Source organism: Mesoplodon densirostris, chromosome 9 (genome assembly GCF_025265405.1).
Source record: "Mesoplodon densirostris isolate mMesDen1 chromosome 9, mMesDen1 primary haplotype, whole genome shotgun sequence".
NCBI lineage: Eukaryota > Metazoa > Chordata > Mammalia > Artiodactyla > Ziphiidae > Mesoplodon > Mesoplodon densirostris.
Window position 1 is genome coordinate 54,460,005 of NC_082669.1, and position 18,147 is coordinate 54,478,151.

Consider the following 18,147-nt stretch of genomic DNA (forward strand, 5'->3'; position numbering starts at 1 on the left):
CTTGTTACCTAAAAGACTTCAACAGTTCCATGTTGCCTACTCCAGGAATAGCAAAGTCCTCATACCAGCACTTAAGGCTTTCATGATATAACCCAATCTTGCATTTCCTCCCCACTTTGGTAAACTAGTCATTATTTCTCTGCTATATCCCTAGCTTGTACATCTGTGCTTTTTCTCTGGCTTAGACATCCTTCCACATTGTCTACCAGTAGTTTGCCAAAAACTTCCTCATCCTTCTAAGGTTGTGTCGAAAAGTTGTCTCAGAGAAAGCATTCCCTGACCTCCAACATAGCCCTTCCTCCAAACACGCCCGAGCACTGTTAGCATCACCGCCAACTTGACACATTGATCAAATCTCTTTTATGAACTGTTTTCTAGTGCACTGATTGTAATTTTTTTGCTCTGGGGATTAAATAAAAGTCCCATAAATTAAAAAAAAAATTGACCATTGTTTTCTATCACCCACTATTAGTCTGCAATACTTGAGAGAAAATGGTTTTGCACCCACCAATGCATCCAGTCCAACTCCTGATAGCTAGTATCCTCTAAAAGCACCAGTTATAAGAAACATCAGAGACCAAATACTGATTTAGGCCTTGCTTTCCTCATCTCTTCACCAATATGCTTTCACCAATATTCCCTTCTCATGCCCCAATGGAAGGCTGCTCCATCTCTTATAATTGTTACTTTCTCAGAGAGACCTTCCTTGCCCACAAATCTAAGGTAGTTACAGCCAATTATATTCTTCATATGAATTTTCTTCATAACCCTCATTGTCCATTTGCTTCTGTAATGCCTATTTCCCCCACAAGTCTAAAATCTCCATGAGGGAACAGATCATGTCTATTTTGTTCTGTGTTGAAATAGCCATTTCTTAAGAAATCATTTGTCTGTTATATACTTTGAAAATATTTTCTCCAAGTATGCTGTTCATTTTTTTAACTTTAAATATTCTGTAGTCAAATCTGTTCATCTTTCCATCATGGCTTCTGAAGTTCCTGTTACATATATTTTTAATTGCTTCTTTGGAATATGCTCCTAGAGATGGAAAAGTTGAATGGGCTTCTCCTCTGGGTCTTGATACATTCTGTTCCGTTGGACATGCCCAGTCCTTTGGCAAAAGTGTGACTTGTACTCTTGAAGCTCTACCCTTTACTCAAATGAATGTGCAGATTTGTCCATACACATTGCTCCTAAGTAATTCCCTTTCCTTTACTTTTATAGCAATTGGATCACCTCCAAGTTCTGAGGTCAGCCTGAGGATAGAAATGCAACTCTCTTTCCAGGTCACATTCTAATCATGGTGATACATAGCACCTTAGCCAACTGGGTACACAACCTGACCTGTCTATCCCAGCCCAGTTACTATAACTGTTGCCAGTCCGAACAGCAGTTCCTGTCATAGACAAATGACAGAGAAGAATGTAATGTACTGTGAGAATCCCTGGTAAATATTGTTGGATGGGATGACATGCACACAAAAGTTTGGTGACCTCAGTTCATATTTAGCCCTTAGCCATCTCTATGAACATCATATGACTTCACCTGATCTTTAGTCACCCCACCACACATATGGGAGCACTGCGGAGGAAGTCAGGTCAAGTGATCAATGGGGCTTTCCTAAATTAAACCTGCTTATAATGCATCATTTCCATTGCCTTTCCTCTCAGATTAAAGAGTAGAATTCTTTGTAATATATATTTTTGCCTATTCCAGATCCCACACACAGGGTAAGAAAAGCAAATGAATGCTTTTCTTTTACTTCTATTCTTAGGATGCATTAGAGAAAAAGGAAGGGATTTTTTACCTTAAATTGCTTCATCAGAGAGTTTTATTTAGTCTTTTGACTTCTTGAACATTTTTGTTGTTGTTGTTGTTTCATGGAGCTATGCACATATGTAAAAAAGGATTCAGAATACAAAGATATAAATCATAGTGGTATCAAAACCTATCTCCAAGTGGAGATGCAATTTGGAACTTTCCCCATGTTTCCACAACTGTCTAATCTTGAGTAGCAACAAAGCAGAGTAGGAATCAGAAAGATGCATCAGAGATGGTCCCAAACCTGATCTCTTTCAGGGGAGAGGTTCAGAAAGGGACAAAACAAGAACATAAATAGCTACAATATAATGTCATAAGTGACAAAAGCCATATTTGTAAGAAGGAGCAGGGAGAGGCAATCAGGAAAGATATCTTGCAGCACACAGTTTGTGGTGGACATTTACTGGTATAAAATAATGTCTTAAGCAAAGATTTGGATAAAGGACATTTCATACAGGAGGACAGAGTGAGCAAATGCTCTGGAGAAAAAAAAAAGAGTCAAACTGACAAATCAGTCCCCTTTAAATCTTGTTTTTAATTAAACGAGTTAAGCCTAATGGAAGGAATGTATTACCGGAAGGAAACAAATTGATGGCTTTTTACCGCCACAAGAAAAAGTAAACGTACTTTGGGCTGCTCCTCAAGTCCCAGCAAAAGGAACTTCCAGTTCCCAACTTGTGCTATTCACCGATGGAGAAAAACGCTGTAAGAACTCTAGGCTGTTTATTCTTTTCGCTGTCCAATGGCAGAGAAGCCCATACTTCTGGACGCAGCTGATTAGCTACTGTAAAAGCCCCGCTCCGAGCAAGGACCAATGACATCTCCGAGCCCAGATTCTTGGAAATAGCTTCTGGCTTGGAATGCGTGACATTGAGACAGGCTCTCACTTGTAAACAAGGTCGAGTCTGGGCTGGCCCCAGCCCACGCTATCCGGGGTCCTGTCCCAAGTGGCTGATCTTGAGCCCACCTACCTCCTGACGGCTGCTTTGGCTTCCTGCTGTCCCCTTACGCCTCACAGCTTCGGGTGCCAGGCCTCCGCGTCCTGGAGGCGGGGCCCAAAGTTCGTATCTGAGCTGACGGGCACGGTTCCAAGCTCAGGAAGCTCTCCAAGTTCCAGTGGCTCCTCCCGGTTGGAGCTTCGCGGGCGGGGGATGCGGGGGGGCGGGGGTGCAGGGAAACAAATAAAACCTCGGGAGGCGGCGGGTGGTGACTGGACACGAACTTGAGTCTCAAGCTACCTACTGCTCCATCGACTCACTACCCGATTCCTCCACCGCGAAGCACCCCCGAACCTCAGCCCAGGCCGGGGAGCACGAGCCCGCCAGCCACCTGCTCTCCCCGTCCGAACGCGCCCCGCCCCTTCAAAGGCCCCAGGTCCTGCTCCCCGCAGCCTTCACCCCACACACCAGCCCCAGCTCGTGCCAGGAACGGTGGGCATCAAGATGAAGGCGGCACGCTTCGTGATGCGCAGCGCCGGCTCCCTGGTACCCCGCGAGGTCGAGCATTTCTCGCGCTACAGCCCGTCCCCCCTGTCCATGAAGCAGCTGCTGGACTTCGGTGAGTGGGGACGTAGGGCCCGGGCGGGGACTGGGGAGCTGCCTTAACTTTCAGACCCGGTGTAGGGAGGGCTGGACTCATTACTTAAAAAACCTGGGGTCCGCTTTCCTGCTGAACCCTGGAACCTTGAAGCCAGCACACCTTGCCTTTCTTAGATCTGCCTACTTTCTGACAGTTTGTGCCTGCAGGTCAAGGCCACTTGCAGCCCCTGATGCTGGATGGTTTGAGCTCATCTTTCCTATTCTTTCTGTCCAAAGTTTTCAATCAAAATAGTTTTTGCTTTCAGTCACCATTTAACAATGAACTGGAAACTTCATCCCCTCCTTCACTGCATAGTACTTCTTGGAGAAGATTCCTAATATTATAAAGTAGCTTTGAATTAACTGAGATTTTATCCTATAGCCACCCTCCACCCCTCCACAGGGTTCATCTCTCTGTATTCCTAACAAATTTCTTTGTCTCTTTAGCTTTATCGTTATCTATATATTTGCATTACTGCTGAAAATATTTACAAACTTTCTGCAGAAATCTTATAAAGAAAATTTCAAGGATTTAAATGTGGTATTATTTATCACTAGTCTGGAAACATCAGGACTTCTACCCCACCCCTTTTCCCTTCACTGCAGTTTCATATCTAGAACTCTGTGAAGGATGTTGTCTCCCTGACATTGTGATTTGACTAAATCCTGCATTCTTTTATGAATGCTAAGAGCCTTGGGATATTATGACTTCTTGGAAGTGAATCCTCATCAAAAAGAGAAAACAGTAATTCCCATATTTGGTCACTTTTTAAAAAAGAAAGAAAGAAAAAGACAAAAGACAATAAAGAAGATGCTTACTCCTGAATTATCTATAAGCAGTTACCCAACTGAGAGTGAAATATAATTTTGTAATAGATATATGTGTGTTCACTATTGGATAGTTAATGCTACTCAAATATATAATTTAGATATACTTTTTTCCAAAAACTAAATAAATGCAGTTTATTACAGGTTCAGAAAACGCATGTGAAAAAACCTCTTTTGTGTTTTTGAGACAAGAGTTGCCTGTGAGGCTAGCCAATATCCTGAAGGAAATTTATATCCTCCCTGATGGATTAGTAAATACCTCTTCAGTGCAATTAGTTAAAAGCTGGTAAGTGGTGAACCATTCTGAAACAATCTCTAGTTTTAAGATAGTTATCTGAATATGAATTCTTATAATATATTAACATCGTAATTGGAAAACAGGTGGTTTGAAGCTTAAATACTTTGAAAGATATATTTTCTATTAATTTAGGGTAAGTTTGATATTGCAAAAAGAATCCTGTCCTAGAAATAGATACAAATGACTACTATTTAGAGAGGGCCTAATCTTTGTTACTTACAAACCAATTAACAAACCAATTAACAAAGCAGGCCCGGGATCAAATCATGCCTTCCTCTTTTCCTAGTTGTGGAATCCTTGCCTAGTGTCTTATCTCTAGGCCTCAATTCCCCCATCTATTATTGAGGAGAATAAAGTATATGTCTCAAAGGGATATCTGAGTGTAATTAAATGAGGTAATTCATTTTAAAAGCACTTAGAACAGTACCAGGCACACAGCCAGCACTCAGTGTCAGTAATTATCTCCTTTTGCAAATAAGGATACTGACTTAGAGAGGGTAGGTAAACCAAAGGACCAGATTTTCAGAGAACAGAGCCAGGTTATGCACTGAGGCAGATATGCACCAGACCTTCACCCTAACCCACTGACTGTACAACTTTTTGTTTGTTGATTTAAAAAATATATGTATTATGCACCCATTAAACAATTGCAATCTGAAACATATTCAATCCATAGTATTTACTGCTGCTTTCAAGGCTTCTTTCTATTCACCTATGAATGAATACAGGAGGAAAAAAATATGAAGCCTTTCTGTAAAAGTCATTTCTAAATGCTTTTGCTATAAAAGTAAAGACAATTGACAAACAAAACAGAAAACTGAATAGTGATCTAGGATAGTTAAACATAAATTTTAAGTTAGCAAGTTGAGGGTTAAATTTGTAGCTTTCTTTTTTCTAAGACATATGTTTTCCAAATGTCTTGGAGGAAAGTTTTAATTTTAAACATAATACGTTCTCTCTTCAAATCATTTGGAAAAAAGCAATCTGTTTTCAGCCACTTGTAAGTGACTATTCAATTTTAAAACTTAAAGCACACCTGTCACTTTACAGGTATATCCAGAGCCTGATGGAGTTGGTGGAATTCCACGAGAAAAGCCCAAAGGACCAGAAAACATTATCAGAGTAAGTTTTATGCATTAGAATAAGTGTCTAAAACTTTGACTATTTCTAAACATCAGATTTTTTTAAGACCTCACTTAAAGGATAATTTATAATAGTATCCTGAATAATAAATAACTACCCCCTTACAAATGACAAGTTTGGGCTTGTTGGTTTTTTAAAAGCAATAGAGAATTATGGCATTGTAAACGATGCTGAGGATGAAAAGTGTAGAGGACTTTTTAAAAAAGGAAATCTATTTTTACTCTAAATTTAGTATGATGATTCGATTTGTAGAAGGATTTACTGTTACATAATATCAATGCACGTTGGTGTCATTGTAGAGTACACATTTTCTTTCAGAGTAATTGACAGTTTCTAGCTATAAGAATGAGAAATAAGAATCTTTTCTAAATCTTACAAGGAATTTGAAGTTTTTTTCACAGTGGCATTCTAGAGCCTTCTTAAATATTACTTATTTTTTTAATTATTTTTTTTAAAGAGAAAGCTTAGTGAACTGGAATGAACATACCACTCAGAGCTGATATTTTACATGTAAGCTAAAAGCAAAATAAATCTGTTTATGAAGCTATCTCCTCTACTGTAGTCAAAGAATCTGTAGGGAGAGTCTTAGTAAAGCTTCATCCAAACGTTGTATGATTTGATTTGCTTGGATGGGTACTTGAGAAAGGCTTTACCTTCTTTGAAGTAATCTAAGAAATATAAATTAATGAAACTTATTTGAACTTCTACTAACCATATGTGTGTTTTGGCTTAGTTTTGTAGATACTCTCATCCAAGTTCGAAATAGACACCATAATGTAGTTCCTACAATGGCACAAGGAATCCTAGAGTATAAAGATGCCTGTACAGTTGACCCAGCCACCAATCAAAATCTTCAATATTTCTTGGATCGATTTTACATGAACCGTATTTCCACCCGGATGCTGATGAACCAGCACAGTAAGTTAGTTCATCATGGTCGTGATATATAGAGATGGGTGTAGAATATAAGCCATACTCTAAGTAGATATTTCACTACTTGGTGGATCACATTCTTTCTCAGAGGTAGTTCTATTCATTATTATCCTGATTTTTATAACAATATTCTTTGTTTTTATTTTTCAACAGTCCTTATATTTAGTGACTTACAGACAGGAAACCCAAGCCACATTGGAAGCATTGATCCAAACTGTGATGTGGCAGCAGTGGTCCAAGGTAATTTCTAGGTTTCTGCATTTCCCTTATTGAAAATGTACATTATCTGATTGACACATCTACTGTTGAGGTGACTCTGAATGAACTACTATTCAGAGTGCTCCATTTATGTTTTTATAAATACTGTAATGAAGGTCCTTTGTTTTTGAGAGTCAAGTGTTTAAATATTCACTTATATTATAAAAAATCCAAACATCAATAGCTAATGTGCTATATTCTCATATATTATATTTGATATCTGAAGTGCACATATTCCTATAGCAACAGCTATAACTTAAACACTGTGTTCATTTTTTTCTTCAATAAAATATTAAAAATTTATTTTTCCATACACATAAACTTGTACTCTAATGAATATTTTGGATTAAGGGTAGTGTATACACTGAAGATCACTTGAAAATTTTACTTGGCATAAATTCACTTAATCATTATAGAAAAAAACCCTTCCATTCCAGATGCCTTTGAGTGTTCCAAGATGCTTTGTAATCAGTATTATTTAACATCTCCAGAATTAAAGCTCACACAAGTGAATGGTAAGCTATAAATTAAATATATTTTTATCTATGGAAAATTCAGTGTTCTCCCAGTATGATTACTTCTTGTAAATACAAAGCAATGTCCGTGTTCCTTTTTTGTCTTCTGAACTTGCCTAAAATTTGTACACATTTTGTTTTGAAGCCAAGGTTCTCTTTATCTCAACTGGAAAGTTCCAACTGAGTATATTCAGTTGCTAATGAAAATTCATAAAGAAGAATGGTTTGAACAGATAATTTAGGATTTAGAGTAGCAGCTAAGTTTCAATATCTTTGATCAAAGAAAGCTTGCTTACTACAGAATACAGGAATAAGGAGGTCAGATTAGGAGGAATCACTTGGTAGTGGAGATACGTGCCTAAAGAGGTTACTTATCAGATCTGAAAACAAAAACACTTTAAATTGCACTATAAGAAAAAGCCAGTCACAGAAGGACAAATACTTGTGATTGCACTTATATGAGGCATCAAAAATAGTCAAGCTCATAGAAGCGGAGAGTAGAATGGTGGTTGCCAGAGGCTGAAGGAAGCAGGGAGATGAGTTGCTATTTAGTGGGTATAAAATTTCAGTTATGCAAGATGAATAAGTTCTAGAGATCTGCCGTACAACACCATTCCTACAGTTAATAATACTATATTGTACACTTAAATATTTAAGAAGGTAGATGTCATGTTAAATGTTCTTACCAATTTTTTTTTTTTTAATTTTCACTATAAGTATATATCACTGTTTTGGAAGCAGAGCATACTTCAATAGCTGCAACTCTAGGGTACCTAAAAGGATAAGGTCTTCCCACACTGAATGAAGTAATTACAGGATGAATGCAAGGCACTATTTTTATCTTATCCCATAGTTGCTTCTCAAAGCAAGACAGTTAAATTGGAATAACCTCCTTTCAACTCAAAGTAAACATCTTTTTCAAGTAATAGTTATACAGGAACAATGTTTGTTGGTGAGAATTAAAATCAAGTTGCTCACATTAAGAGTAGCTTAAACTCATGGATTGGGGATAGGGAAATGTAATGGATTGCTAAACTAAAAGTAGGAGTACAAATAAAGATTGAAAAATATTTTTAAGCATTAACAGCATTGTTGCATAATACTTGTAGATAAACTGCTTGAACTGTTTGATGAAATAAAGAGGGAACTGTGCCAGACCTTGTTTTCTGATTCAAACTTTGCCAAGGCCTGGAACACCAAAGAATAATACTTTTATTTTTCTTTTCAGAGTATTATGAGGTTTTTGTTTCTATTTTCTTTAGCCTCTTGGTGAAATTTAAGCATATTTAGCCTATGGGATTTTATGTTTAGTTGATAAAAATCAAGAATAATCAGATGGGGCTTCCCTAGTGGCACAGTGGTTAAGAATCCACCTGCCAATGCAGGGGACGTGGGTTCGAGCCCTGGTCCAGGAAGATACCACATGCCGTGCAGCAACTAAGCCCGTGAACCACAACTACTGAAGCCCGCGTGCCTAGAGCCCGTGCTCCACAACAAGAGAAGCCACCGCAATGAGAAGCCCATGCAACACAACGAAGAGTAGCCCCCGCTCTCCACAACTAGAGAATAGCCTGCACGCAGCAACAAAGACCCAATGCAGGGCCTCCCTGGTGGCGCAGTGGTTGAGAGTCCGCCTGCCGATGCAGGGGTTACGGGTTCGTGCCCCGATCTGGGAGGATCCCATATGCCGCGGAGCGGCTGGGCCCGTGAGCCATGGCCGCTGAGCCTGCGCGTCCGGAGCCTGTGCTCCGCAACGGGAGAGGCCACAACAGTGAGAGGCCCGCATACCGCAAAAAGAAAAAAAAAAAAAAAAAAAAAAGACCCAATGCAGCCCAAAAATTAAATAAATTAATTTAAAAAAAAGAATAATCAGATGTGTTATTTTCCCATGCATTAAAATTATAGCTAGCTAGCATCAATTTTGATGTTATTCTGTAACTTACATTTTTCTTCTTTTTTAAGATGCGTATAATTTTAACTCTGCAATTGTCCAGTACAAAAGTTTTGAAAGTAGAAATAACTAATCCATGTCATCTAATTTAGAGCACCCTTGTTTTGCATTTATCTGACTTTATGCATTTGTAGAGAAATGCAAAAATTAATCACAGAGCACAAGGTAGCAACTGTAATAGCATTTTGAACATAAGCCAGTTGTGGTTACTGTTTAAAGGGAGCTTCTAAGGTAGGATTTTAGAGTGAGGAGGATGGGGAGTATTCCAATTCTGTTTAAATCTAAAATATTAATCAAATAGATATGAAAGTTTATTTTAATGAAATATTTTGTTTCATTTGAAATATTAATATTCAAATTAATATTAATATTTGAAATATTAATTCTAAATTAGCTTAATTTTTTCTAGGAAAATTTCCAGGCCAACCAATTCATATTGTGTATGTTTCGTCTCACCTTCATCATATGCTCTTTGAACTATTCAAGGTAAGACACTTCACAATAATTGCAATTTTGTTTTTTTTAAATGTTAACTGGTTACATTTTTATTTCCTTTATCATTCCCTACTGAACAGGAGCCTCACTGTCTTCTCCCAAGCATGCTTCTGTGTCCTAACAAAGAGAAGCTACAAATGTTTGAAAGGGTACATGCAGTTCCTTGTAGCATCAACACGTATTTGAGAATGCACAATATGAGTCACTATATCTCAATGCTCCCTGTTCCCATTATTTTTTCAGGTGTCCAACAAAGCACTAGTCATTCATGCATTCATTAAGGAAGGTCGTGGGGTGAATGCTTCAGTGACTGAGGCCTTGTTATCTCCATCCCCATAGGCCAGTCCAACTCTAAATCCAGAGGTTCAGGTCCAGAATTACTGGAGGTGGCAGGGTCCCAACCTATGACTAGAATATACTCAAAGGACAGTCAGTTCCTTCAGTGATCTACTTTAATCTGCATATGAATCACCTGGGGGTTTTGTTAAAATTCAGATTTTGATCCAGTAGGTCTGGGATTGGGCCTGAGATTACTAACTTCTAATAAGCTAACAGGTGATGCTGCGGATCCATGGTCCACACCTTCCATAGCAAAACAGTAGGGTAGGGCTTCTCAAACGTTAGTGTGCATTAGAATCACCTAGAGAGCTTTTAAAACACAGATTCTTAAGCCTGTCCCAGACATTTTGATACTCTTGACCTGAGAATCTACATTTCTAACAAGCTCTTAGAGGATGTGGATGTTACTGGTCTGGGACAGCCAGGTACTAAGAATCAAATCCTGTCCCAGGTTCTGAGCCCAAACTGAAACTCTATACTTGCACCAAAAGATAGGAAAACACCTGAAGCTTTGTGATGGTTCCTAAGAGTCCCCTGGACTGGAGAGGAGGAAGTCTTCAAAAAAAGTGAAATCCTCTTCTAATTCTGATGTAACTCTTCCCGGAACCTACTGTTTCCTAACTTATTCTAATGTTAATGCAATGAGGTATTGATTGTACTACAAACATCTGATCTATTTTATTTCTCTTCAGCTAATGCTTAGAGCTTAACATTATTGTATAGAAACCAGAAAGCAGATAACCTATCAGAAGAAGGGTAGAGAGGAAAATGGGTAAAATAAACCAAAACTTTATCTGTATGAGACTCATCTACTTATCTGAAAACTTGTTTGAGCTTCTTCTCTGTTCAAGGACAAAAGATGCTTTTTTGTTGATTTGATTTACTTTTAAATTGAATGGTCCAACTCATACAGTTATTTTGCCATCATTGGTAAAAGTTGATAATCAAATGCAAATTGAAATTTAATTTAGAATTATTTACTATCCTTTTAAATAGTAACAACCTTTTCCCAGCAAATTTTATAAAAGCCAATAAATTGGTTCAATGATTCACTGTTTATTTGTTATGTACCCGTCTTTGGTGCTTAGATGTAAAATGTAATGGAAAGTCAGAAAAGAGAAAGCCAGGAAATGGACTATAAAAACCCATTTCTACATTTAAATTAAGCTTACAAATAAGAACTTGACAGCTAGCAGAATTGTTTTTCCATTAGACATTACTCCCAGTAGCTATATTACATGGTAAATGAATACTTTTCATTATACCTCCTTCATGACACAATCATAAATGGCTATTTACAGAGCTATTTTACTACTAACTTAAAAAAATAAAATAAGAACTTTGAATTACCCTCTGTGCTGCTTTCATTTTAAACATAAAAAACAGTTATTTATTGTCCCTCATCCTCCTGCCATTGAATTCCTTACGGTTTTGCTTTCTTTAGAACGCAATGAGGGCCACAGTTGAACACCAGGAAAATTGGCCTTCCCTGACACCAATTGAGGTGATTGTTGTCTTGGGAAAAGAAGATCTTACAATTAAGGTAATCATTCTGTTTTTCTTTTGAGTCTTTCTTAAGAGAATTTTTTCAAGAGTCAATAATAATAAAGCTCTCTGCTTTGAACAATAGATCAAAGTCATGTACACCAGGTGACTTTTAAATGAAGGAAAGACATTTTTATATAAACAAATGCGTATTGTTTTTAATGTGTAGCTCTGATGACTGGTTTGTTTGTTTAAGATTTCAGATAGAGGAGGTGGTGTTCCCCTGAGGATCATTGACCGTCTCTTTAGTTACACGTACTCCACTGCACCAACGCCTGTGATGGATAATTCCCGGAATGCTCCTTTGGTAAGACCAATTATATGGCTAAGTTCATCCCAGCCTCCTACTTCTAAATGTAGAGCAAGGATTACAAGGAAGTATTTAGGCAAGTTATAATCAATTTAGTTAAATTGGGCATGGGGGTTATGAGAAAGCATTTGGTATTCCTGTGATCATGTTCACCACTTTGTCAGTAACTGATCTTTCCCTTCTAGGCCGGTTTTGGTTATGGCTTGCCGATTTCTCGTCTCTATGCCAAGTACTTTCAAGGAGATCTAAATCTCTACTCTTTGCCAGGATACGGAACAGATGCTGTCATCTACTTAAAGGTATCCTTTAAATCCAAAAAAACCACAACGTATTTCTGAAAAGACTGCTGCTTTTACAGCCCTGAGTTCTACGGTCCACAGTGAATACCCAAACTGAGTTAGTGCAAATAATGACCACAAGTCATTATATTTTCTATTTGGTATGTGTAGATATATTATTTAATATTTAATGTGGTAACGTATCAAAAAGGAAGTGGGCCAGGCTACTTGCCTCAGTGAAGCTAAATTGTTTCCCAAGAAGTGCATTAGTTTCTGAGTGAGGAGATGCTCATTTGAATTTTTTAAGCCAAGTCCTATCGGCATCTGTAAGAATAGCTATACTTCTGTTTTACTTAGACTTGTGGGAAATACATATATGCTAACAATATTTCAGACTAGAAAACAACTGATATCAAGATACTCAAGACCTTAAGCTGACCTTGTTAGAAATCCAGGGAGAGGAAAGCTGACTGCTCAGAAGTTGTCAGTGGGGTGCCTGGCATTTCCTGTTTAAACTTTAAAATTTGGTACATGTTTTTTCCACTTCTGATAAAGCCTCAATTTATTTGTTAAGGTCACTGTCCTGATGCTGTTAATCATTTGCCAACTATTTCAAATGAAAATATATTCACAGTTATTAACAACTAAAACATTAAGCTTCTAGGCTCCCATTTTGTGCAAGGGAAAATGGGCCCATTTGCCGCATGGTCTTAGAACACCTGAAATAGTTATTCATTTCTTAAATAGTAAAAATGTCTTCAAAGTATTGGAAAAGGTTAACATATTATAGATCTATAGTATCAGATTTTAAGAGATCAACAGTATCAGGTTAGGACTCTCACTTTATCACACATACAAAGGTTTTGCCTGGAAAACCTATTTGCCTATTGCTATTCAACTCTATGGCATCAGCAATATCCAAACAAGGGACATGTGTAACTATTGAGCACAAATACTGTTACCTAATTTATAACTGTATATATATTATTTTAGCCCCTATGGGGTGCAGATAATACTTATTTTTCAGTTTTCTTTTATACAGTGCCTAGCATACCATGGACCCTGGTGTGCTCTTATTACTAAATCAATTAAAATAATGTATTTGAATGTTTGAATACTTACCTCTGAATTTATTTTGAATAATCACTTCAGGTACAAATTATGTGGTGAATAATTTCTTTGGTTTTTTTCCTCCCCCTTCTTTGAGGCTTTATCTTCTGAGTCTGTAGAGACACTCCCAGTCTTCAACAAATCAGCCTTCAAACATTATCAGACGAGCAGTGAGGCGGGTGACTGGTGTATCCCAAGCAAGGAACCAAAGAACCTGGCAAAGGAAAAAGTGGCTGTGTGAGGAGGGACCCTCAGGACGCTTAAAGGGATCAAAGTGGGTCTATGCCAGTGCTGCTTCCTCAATGTTTGCATGTGAACTCTTGTTTTCTCAAAAACAAACAACAGCAACAAAAACTCCTTGGTCAGAACACTGATGTGAAGAGGAAGAAAGCTCCTTTCTGTGACCCAGGCGAGCACAGTGCAGGACTACAGGGGTTCATGGCTGGCCAGCTCTTTATTCTCTTAACTTAGAACAATGTATGCGTTTATATCAAATCCTGAAGAAGAAATAAGCCTCAGTGTTCCATCTCTTTATCAGCAAGAATGGGAAAGAGTGAGAAGTGAAGATGTAGGCTAGCAGTTTCAATGACTGATATTTTAGGCCACTGGTTGATGTTACAAGATACTGGTATTTATGGATTATCAAGTGTCAATGTACCAGTACTTTCCTGTCATTCAGAGGACTAGGGCTTATTTTATACTACATGATTAGAAATGTATGTAAACATACATTTCATATATATCTATGCACTCTAGAGATGAAAAACCAGTGACTGAAATAACATTTACTCTGAATGAGGAGGAATGAGCGAACACATTTTATTCTAAGTTGCAGCCAAGGCATGGGCCTATGTAAAAACTCAGAAAAAGCCCCTTCTGATAAATACAGTGCCTTTATTATGCTGCTTTTCCTGTTCACACCTCAAATAAGAAGTGAACACTTATTGCCAGGTGCCTTGTCTTGGTTGAATTTTAAAATATGCACTGATTTCAGGATGTTGGCGGTTGGAGGGAGAGAAGAATTACCAAATTGATAGCAAAATCTCACCTTGCTTTGTTTATAAATGAAACAGAAGTAGATTGGAAAAACCAGTGTTAGGGAAAGAAATCATGCATTCAGAACCTAACTCAGTAGGAAGGGCTGTTCTCTACACTGCAGTGGTGGTAATCCAAAGGCATCTATTTTCTAGGCTTAAAAAGATGTATTTTTTATATATTTAATTATATTCTCTACACTTCACCATTAACATGTCTGATAAAAATTTGTAATTAACCAATAGCTCAAGAACATTAGAATTTAAATACTTCTTAGAGTATTTTTAACAAATAGCCTGCAAGTAAGAGGTTTTCATGCTATCGATGCTGATGCTTTCATTTGTGAATCATTGTGAATGAGAGCTAATGCATGAAAGCTGTAATGCATATGGAACTTTGGGGGAGTTCAAGTATAATATGCAGGTTGACAGGGCAGTCTAGCACATTCCTCTTAGAGAAGAAATGAAAAAACAAAGGAAAGTAGTAAGGAAGGAAGGGAGGGAGGGAAGAAAGATGGGAAGGAAGGAGAGAGGGAAGCAGAAGGCAAGCATCTTGCTATATTCCCCACAAATTATTTCAAGAAATGAGCCATATTATCATGGATAAATTATTTGCAAGAGAATGAATTGGTGTCTTTCAAAACAGTATGGCTTCTTTAAATGGTTCTCTCACTCTTGGAAGATAATAGGCTTAAATGAGATAATAAACTCTTCTGTGTCAAACTGATGTTTTAAACCAGGATATTGAAAAAAACTAGCATTTCCTGTTTTGTAAAATAATCAGCACTGTCTATATGTTGAATTTAACATTTGTGTTTAATTTTCTCATGGCCTAGTGTTGTGGTGCTTCTGGTAGTGGCCATAGAAGCCTCAAACTATTTGTTGTGGATTTCAGATTTTATCATCAGAAGTCCTGGAAGTGACTTTTCTTGATGGTGAGACTCTGGCTCATGCATTTATTGATTATACAGAACTATTTGCAATAGGTTATTTGACTTTTCAAAATTTTAAACATTTTTGCATGTAAATTCTTGTATTTACCAAAGATTTAAAGCAGTTAATTAATAGTTAACTCAAACACTGTGAACTATCTTTAAAACACAAGAGAAAAAGAAATGTTGGTATCTCAATAACATCAATTGTGTAAATGGAGTCCTATAAAATAGAAATAGTCCACATTGGTATTTGTGAAATCTATGGAAGAACTTTAGGATTCTAGTGGATGGAAACTGAATGTTCAGGCCCACTTGTATAAATTGTGTTTTTGTGTCTAGGTTATGTACAGAGAAATGTGACAATTTTTATAATAAATATTTTTTATTATAATGGTAGATGTAATCTTTTAAAGTTCTTTTCTCAAATTAATGGAAAGTACTAAGAAGAATTTGAGGTAAAGTTTTTCCTCACTTTACACCAAGTCTAATTTAGCTACATATGGGGTATAGCCTTTAAAAAACAAAACCTTAAAATCTTAATTTTTAAAGAAAAGATACTTTATAGCATTCCAGAAATTTCTGGTTCTCCTTTGCTTTCTTGGTTATGCTCCAATAACACGTAGTACAATGTGTGTTTATCTACATGAATAAATTCAATAATTGTTTTTCCAATGCATACACTCTCTACTTTTTTTTTTTGTAAATTTACTTAAGAGTCTCACTTAGTGACTGTATTTACATAGCAAATACAGTGGAGTATCAAAATAATTACCTAGATAATTTAGGTTCCCAAACAATTTCTAGATTAAATATCTGAATAATAATAAGGTAGAAATAGGATAGGAAGTACTAAATTAAGTGGTGACATGTTTTATCTTTGCTATCTTCACACTGTCTTTCTTTACTAATTTAATCCTACTTTATCATTAGACAACATTCTCTGCCTACCTCCATAATGCCCTTATTGCAAAGTTTTGCAAAAAAACAAAAAAGGAATGGAGGGAGGAAGGAAGAAAGGAAGGGAAGGAGGGAGAGAGGGAAGAAAGAAAAGCAATTAGAATAAAATAAAATTAGTGGAATACGTTTGTCATGACTGAATTCTAAAATCTTGTCAGAATAATCATATGTAAATAAAAAATGCTATCAACTATGCCATTAGACCCTAAAGAACCTATACTGAAGCCCTTCAGCAATGACATGCTTCTTCACTTGACTACCTTCATTTCTTCTTCTGTCAAGGAAGTACTGCACTGTGTCTAAAGGAAGCCCAAGAGCACACACTCGTACATACCTACACACACGGGATTAGCTGTACAGTTCCCTTGAATTAAGCAACTTGGGAGGTAGGGAGTTAGCATGTGCCCTGGGCTCAGAACCTTCATCCCCATTTCCACAAAAACTGCAAGACTTCAAGTCCCACAATTCTCCATTTATGGACATGTACATCTTTTCGACTCAATGTGTGTACCCCCAAAGGATACTAATTTTCAAGTTCAACAAAGTGGGCTGAATTTTCATTAAAACTGTCTTTACACCATTTCTCCCAAATTTCAAATTTGGCTCGAAATGGTAAGAGCATTTGATCTTAACTACAATAACATATGCAAAAAGAGATTACTGTGACCTAGTAGTTTAAGCATTGGCCTTATAATTTCTTTATTCTCCTACTATGCTTTCAGGTACCATACTTACACTTAGATGTGTAACAACACTGCAAATGTGCATGAAATCTCCAGGTCACTTTGGTCTGTCTTGATGAAAGTATTGAGGAATTTTCATAATTTCACAGGAGCTTATGTAAGAGGTCCCCAACCCTCCACCATGAACACTTAGAGCAGTAGGCTTCTATCTCCATTAACATTCTATACATACATCTTTTAGGGGATTTTTTCACTTTTTACCTTGTATCACAGTTACTTAGGCACTCAATAAACATTTCCTGGATGGATACGTGAATAAACACATAAATAAACCTCTACCTTTAGAACAGCATCCCTGCGTTTAAAAGCAGATTGGAACTCTGTGTTAAACAAACATACATAAAATTTTATAAGATTTTATGCTTTAAATGGTATTCTAAAAGTTTTACAACATTGCAGAAACTCTGGAATATTTTTCCAAGCCAGAAAAATGGCAACTGATCTTGTTTAAAGTAGCTCTACATTGGTGGCCTTTGGCCATTAAAAATTATCACATATTTCAAAAGAAATTAAATAATGGATAAAAGATAACTAACTAATGAAATCTGAGCAAATGGGTTGGTATTTCAGATTTTATTAGTATTCTTCCTTCTTGTTCACCTTGGACTCAGATAAAAAAAAATCACCATTCATACTTCATGGCCTCTTAATGGAAATGAGCAACTGTCTTTTAATGAGATTTTTCAGTTCCTACTGAAGTGCAAATAAACATAAAAAGCCACTCAAAATCAACAGAAATGTCAGTAGCCTTGAAAACATGTTGAATCTATTAAATGATGTGAAAATGATGTGAACTGTCTTAGTGATAAATCCAGCAATGAAATAATAAAGTTTATCAGCAGATTATAAAACATCATTCTCATGTTTACTGCTATTATTCAATGTAATGAAAATAACACAGAACTGGTTGTCAAATAATGCAATATAGCTAGGAATTATTTATGAGCATATTATTTTCCATAAATGTAAAAGGATGCTTTAACATATAAGACAAATAGCCTATTAAATGGCAAAGTTTTGAGTTTATTTTATCGATTCCATTAAAACACTGCCCTTTAATGTGTTTCTAGCCCCCAA

General features: G+C 36.9%; 1 protein-coding gene across 1 annotated transcript; it reads left to right on the forward strand.

Moving 5' to 3' along the window:
• Positions 1–3,059: 3,059 nt before the first annotated feature.
• Positions 3,060–14,652, forward strand: PDK4 (pyruvate dehydrogenase kinase 4). Its single transcript, XM_060107833.1, has 11 exons — positions 3,060–3,378; positions 4,371–4,512; positions 5,575–5,646; positions 6,401–6,585; positions 6,754–6,840; positions 7,296–7,373; positions 9,734–9,810; positions 11,603–11,701; positions 11,900–12,010; positions 12,199–12,312; positions 13,499–14,652. The coding sequence occupies exons 1-11, from the start codon at positions 3,264–3,266 to the stop codon at positions 13,640–13,642; spliced, it is 1,224 nt and encodes a 407-aa protein (XP_059963816.1). The 5' UTR covers positions 3,060–3,263; the 3' UTR covers positions 13,643–14,652.
• Positions 14,653–18,147: the final 3,495 nt, after the last annotated feature.

Bases quoted from the DNA above. Each gene is read 5' to 3' on its own strand.
- PDK4 (XM_060107833.1), top strand. From the start codon at position 3,264: ATGAAGGCGGCACGCTTCGTGATGCGCAGCGCCGGCTCCCTGGTACCC. The intron at 11,702-11,899 runs GTAATCATTCTG...TGTTTGTTTAAG, and splicing joins AAGAAGATCTTACAATTAAG to ATTTCAGATAGAGGAGGTGG. The intron at 12,313-13,498 runs GTATCCTTTAAA...CCCTTCTTTGAG, and splicing joins ATGCTGTCATCTACTTAAAG to GCTTTATCTTCTGAGTCTGT.